Consider the following 5,571-nt stretch of genomic DNA (forward strand, 5'->3'; position numbering starts at 1 on the left):
CCTATCCTGCCGCGTGTCCTGCCACTTCTGTCTGCGCCGGGTGAGCAGCAGGGCCACCGGGACCCACAGTGCAGGCAGGAAGGACAGGAGCGTGCAGGTGGCCCGCACCCAGCCCGGGCAGGGCTTCCCCTGCCCCGAGGGGACTGTGCTGCAGGACACAGGGCCCCAAGGTGGGCATCGGGCAGGGGACAGGTCCCCCCACCTCCACTCCCGAACGCAGCAAGGCGGGCGCTCGGCCACAGGGGCCGTGAGTTGTGTGGGGCAGCTTCACCCCATCTCTTCCCGAGACGAAGCCCCCAGGGTGGGTGGATGGAAAAGGCACAGGGCCGGGGACCGCTCCCCGGGGCAGTGGGGACTCGGGCAGCTGAAGCTCCGGGGCTTGTCTGAGCCTCTCGTAGGGTTTTGGCTCTGAGAAGCCTGGGATCTGGGGCGTCGGGTTCTGGAGACAGCCACTCCGCACACTCCTAGGGGCTGCAGGGTCTCGGGGCTGCCTTGGCCTGATCCGCTGGGCATCGTCAGACGCTACGCTCCCCCCGTAAGGGGGGCAGCACCGCCACCCGAGCTGAGGCGCTGTGGCGAACAGGACAACAGCCTGGACATGACAGGACGGCAGCCACGAGAAGCTCTTTGAGAAACACGGCGCCGTTCGTTCTGTGACTGCCTGGTCCTCTGGGGCGGCTCCTTTCCGGGGAGAATCTGGGCGGCTCAGAGCACGGCCTGGGGCAGAGAGCTGGCTCAAGTCGGGGCCACGTGCCCTCTCCGGCCGGCTCGGTGGCACTTTCTAGTCTGGGACCCGGCTGGGCGTTTGCAGGGCCCATCCCCACAGCACTGGGGAAAGTGTGGCTTGAAGCCACGCCCCTGTGGGAGGGGCTTCAGGGACCTGCGAAGTCCCCGGGGTCTGGAAACTGCTCCTGTCCTCCCGCCACCGACTGAGGCCCTTGCCCAAGGTCACCGGGGCTGCTGGAATCATCACCGTTGCCCCCGGGGTCGTCGGGGACCTGGGGATCTGGGGTCTCAGAGCACAAGCAGCCCACGTGGCCCTTAGGGCACGAACGTCCACCGTGAGGGTCCCCTGGGCCCCGGAAGGCACCAGGGAGGGGCCAGGCTGGGTGTGAGGTGGCCCCGGTGCTCCCGGACCCCCACCCAGAGACCTACGTGTTGGGGGTTCCAGGCCTTGCAGCCCGGGGTGAGCTAGCCAGGAGGGCAGCGTAGGCCACAAAGGTGGTCAGCAGCAGCAGCAGGGGGCTGAAAGCCTTCCAGGTCACCTGCCAGTAGAGGCCGGGCTGCCGCCTGGTCATCCACACTATGTCGTCACAGAACCTGCCACAGAGACACTCAGATCTGCCACGGGCTGAGATCCCCCAGCCGCTCGACCAGTAGCCTCCGTCCTGCCACAAAGATGGAGCCCATGGGGCTGCCCCCGCTCCACTCTGACCTTTGCCCCCCATCTTCCTGAGTGGCCCCCGGACCAGGCAAACTTCTGGGGTCCTGATGAGGACCCAACCCCCAGGCCAGTGTGTGGGGAAGGCCAGAGGGGCAGGTCAGCCTAGCCCAGGGAACAGCAGGACCCGTGGATTTGGCCCTGGGGGCGGGGAACTCCGGCTCTGTGAGGGGTAGAGAACCCTCTGCTGGCCCGCTGTGGGAGGGAAGGCGGCACCTGACCCGGGCCCCCAGGATGGGGACAGTGGCCCAGAATGTGCAGCAGCCACTGCAGACCCAGGAGAAGGTATCAGCCACCCAGGAGCCCACCCTCCTGGGGCCCTCTCCCCACCCAGGCCACTCCTCACGGCTCCTGTGGGTCCCCTTCTGAGACCCACAACCCGTTGAGTCCAGGGCCTCACTGTTCCCCCCTCATCACCACGGACCACTGCCTCTTACTCCGGTCTCTCGAGGTGGGCAGCATCCCTCCGGGGACAAGCCCGCTGTCCCAGTGCCCACAGAGCAGCATGGAGGCCCTGGCATTTGGGGCCTCTCAGGATCTCTTCGTATACAAGGCCAGGGGGCACAACCTCCAGGGTCATCTGGGCAGGGCTACGGTCAGGGTGACAGGTGTGAGTCCAGGCATGAGTGGCCATGAGAGTGACAGATGTGAGTGCAGGTGTGAGTGACAGGTGGGCCACAGGCCCAGGCCAGGTGTGGATGGGCAGGACCAGTGTGGGGCCTCCTCAGAACCCTCAGGAAGGTGGGGCTTGGAACCCTGGGCGGGGCCTCCCTGTGCCCTATTGCCCACCTGTCCTTGGACTTTAGGAGTCCCCCTGCGTGGCTGGGGACTGGTCGTTCTGTCACTAGCGTCCCCACAGCCCGGCAGGTGGGTCCCAGGGGTGCATCTGTGGAAGGGTTTGTTTGGGGAGGGAACTCAGATGGTCCGTCCAGCTGTCCAGGAGACCGGCTGCCTGATGCCTACACGTGTGTACTTGGGGACGCTTGGAGCAGAGGGGCGGGACCCCTGGAAGCTGACTCACCGTTTCATCCCATAAACATAAATGACACCAGCCACCTCGGAGAACGCAAAGAGGTTCAGGTCCAGGGAAGGGACGTAGCAGTCAAAGATCTCGAGCCAGTAGTTTCCCGCCCGCAGCGTGAAGCAGGTGGCCGAGAGGAGGCAGAGCAGGCAGGCCAGCCCTGGACCCAACCCCCATGTTCAGGCGTCTCCCCCCAGCATGTCCCCCTGCACCTACGGAGCAGGAGGACGTGCTTGGATGGGGTGGCCTCCATGGGCAGTGTGGGGCAGAGTCCCCTCCCTGACCCTCAGCGCCCCTGTGACGATCCTTGAGGCACTGAGTCCGACCTGCGGGGTCAGGGCCCTCGAGCCTTCGTGGAGGAGGGGCGTCTGGACATCGGGCAGAGTGGACAGAGGGTAGAGGCAGCAGGGCAGTGAGGACAGGACCTTCAGGGAGGCCTGGCTGGCCACTCACCAGTCAGGGCCTCCTTGGGGACCCATCTGGGCATGACCTTCAAGTCCAGGAGTGGTGTGACGACACTTTCCATGTTCCTGAACATGGATGTCGGGCCCAGGCTGAACAGCATCCCTAAGAAGAGCACAACCCAGACGGGGGCCCCCGGCATGTGGAGGATGGCCTCCGTGAAGACGATGGAGGCCAGGCCTGTGCCCGAGGCTCTGCAACGCAGTGCATGGTGGGCGCTCACATCCACACTGGGGCACGCGTGTGCACCAACACTCTCCTGAGTCAGGCTGCGGCAGCCCTGTCCGGGCTGTGTTATGACAAACAACAGGTGCACCTCTGAAGGGAGGGGACCTGTGCCCCTAAATCCCCTGCAGCAGGTGCCGTGGGGCCTGGGGGCCTTGGGCTCAGGAGCCCATCCGACCACTGTCCCGAAGACCTGACCCCTGACTGCCCCCAGCCTGCTGTTCCTGTCGCCGCATCGGCTGGCCCCGTGCGTGGCTCCTCCAGACACAGCCTGGCTCCGTGGCTACGCTCAGGCCCCTCTCCCTGGGCTCTGGGCACCCACAACTCCCACTCTCGGGTCAGCCTGGATCCCCGCCTGCTGGGCAGGGCCCGTCGGACCTGCTGCGTTTAGGCCGTGGGGTTTTCTAGGAGCTCAGAGAAGCGAGGCACAGGGTCAGCCCCGATCCCTTCACTGCTGACCCCGGCTCAACGCCTGCAGCCACCTGCAGCCTGGCCACAGCCCCTGGGGTACCTTATCCAGGAAGTCCTCCAGGCAGCAGGCCTCCAGGGGGAACCCGCCACCCGCTCGGGCTGGGTGGAGTCAAGGTGCGCGAGGGCAGATGCGTAGTCCTCCCTGGAGATGCTCTGGTCGGGGAGGTCGAAGGCGTTGACGAGGCAGGGATGTTTCTGCAGGGTGGCAGGTGGGGGGAGCAGATGCCCTAGGGGCGGGCCCTGGGAGACCCGGCCTCATGCACACATAGGGGACAGAGGCTGCATCCTCGGGGCCCGGATACAAATGGACCTGCCGCTCCCTGCCTCCCCGACTCGAGGACCCAATGGCCCTGGGGATGGCGCTCCTAGAGCTGCCACGTTGGGGCTGCGGGGGGGCAGCTCTCCTCGTGCCTCCACGTCTGTCTCAGGGCTCGAGGCTCAGACTCCGCGGGGCTTCCACGTTTGCGAATTCTCCTGCTCGCTAGAAGGAACTTGTCACCTTGCATCCAGTCCCCACACCATCCCGAGGGCATTTGCGGACGTGTCCAGAGTGGCTGACGCGCCCGTTCCAGCCAGGCCCCCGGGACACTCTGCCCTCTCATCCGAGGCACTGTAGACAAGCCTCTCCCAGGCTGGCTGCGGCCGCGGTTTTTGCATTTTTGTGCTTTTTGTCGGTGATTTTGCTGTTTAAGTGCTGTCCAGTGTCCCAGGTGCAAGAAGACGGGGATGCCACCTGAGGTACGGCCGTGGGCAGGAGCCCCGTGGTGATGGGTCAACAATTTTGTGCGCTGGGCATCTCGGTGGAGCGGCTGGAAGATCTGCTGTCCCGCGGGGGTGACGCTGCTCACCGCTCGGGCGTGGCCACTGCAGCCTCTCTGGAACATTCCAAGAGGCACACTTGCTCAGCAGTGCCTGGAGCGCCTGGCGGCTGCCCTTCATCCCCCAGCGCAGCCGAGCAGGGTCAGGACAGGCGTCCCCCCACGCTCTGCTGGCACGGCCACCGTCCCGCTGGCCATCCGGGGCCGTGGGGACGTTTAGCAGAGTGCCCAGAGGGGCTTATCTAATGGGCTCTAATGGGCTCTAACCGGTAAACCATGTCTGGAGGCCACCAGGCCGTCCGTCTAACAGGGTAACTTCAAGGGTGGGGGCATCCTAACAGCGTCAGCTCCTGGGGCTGTTGTGACAAATGACCTCAGCCTGGAAGTCTTAAAATAACAGGGATTCATCCTTTCCCAGCTCTGCAGCCAGCCGTCCAAGATCAAGGTGTGGGCAGGACCGCGCTCCCTCCGGAGGCTACGGGAGAGGGTCCTTCCTGCCTCTTCTAGCCCCTGGGGCCCAGGTGTCCCCGGGCTTGTGGCCACGTCCCTGCAGCCTCTGCCTCTGTGGTCACCGGCTTCTCCTCCGTGTCTGTGTGTCCCCCTTCTGTCTCTTATCAGGACACCAGCCATTGGATTGGGGACCCACCCTGTCCAGGACAACCTCACCTTAACCAGTCATCTCTGCAAGAACCCTGCTTCCAGGTCAGGTCCCATCCCAGGTTCTGGGTGGACCCTCCACCCCACTGCTCTGGGGAAACAGAAGGTCATCTGGGGGATCCCCACGTGGGGGCCGAGCTCGGGGCTGCCTCTCCCCAGAGCTCGAGGGCACCGTGCTCACCCGTCCAGTCAGCGCCCGTGGTCGCTGGCCGCCTTGAACCCCAGGACAGAGAAGACAGTAATGGGCGCACAGAGGGAGGTCATGCCGTTGACCAGGGCAATGGTCACCGCGTCCCTCTTACAGTTGTTCCTGGGCAGACACGCGTGTCATCAGGGCCCCTGGGGGCCCACCTGGGCTCGACCTGGAACAGTGCGCTGCTGTGCTCTGAGGACATCTCAGACCCCTCCCCGCCGACACCCTCCCGGGGGCCCGGCTCACACCCAGTGGTCCCCACCCCCTCTCCTGCCGCCCCCCC

General features: G+C 65.4%; 1 protein-coding gene across 1 annotated transcript in view; it reads right to left on the reverse strand.

Moving 5' to 3' along the window:
* SLC6A18 (solute carrier family 6 member 18) overlaps nucleotides 1-5,571 on the reverse strand; it is a 17,661-nt gene that overhangs the window by 1,709 nt on the left and 10,381 nt on the right. The window contains 9 exon segments of the mRNA XM_007471925.1: nucleotides 11-143; nucleotides 1,152-1,178; nucleotides 1,181-1,320; nucleotides 2,463-2,622; nucleotides 2,916-3,213; nucleotides 3,661-3,704; nucleotides 3,707-3,808; nucleotides 3,811-3,815; nucleotides 5,277-5,405. Of these exon segments, the coding sequence (XP_007471987.1) occupies nucleotides 11-143; nucleotides 1,152-1,178; nucleotides 1,181-1,320; nucleotides 2,463-2,622; nucleotides 2,916-3,213; nucleotides 3,661-3,704; nucleotides 3,707-3,808; nucleotides 3,811-3,815; nucleotides 5,277-5,405 (1,038 nt within the window).

The sequence above is a fragment of the Lipotes vexillifer genome, unplaced genomic scaffold (assembly GCF_000442215.2).
Source record: "Lipotes vexillifer unplaced genomic scaffold, Lipotes_vexillifer_v1.1 scaffold1063, whole genome shotgun sequence".
Taxonomy (NCBI): Eukaryota; Metazoa; Chordata; class Mammalia; order Artiodactyla; family Lipotidae; genus Lipotes; species Lipotes vexillifer.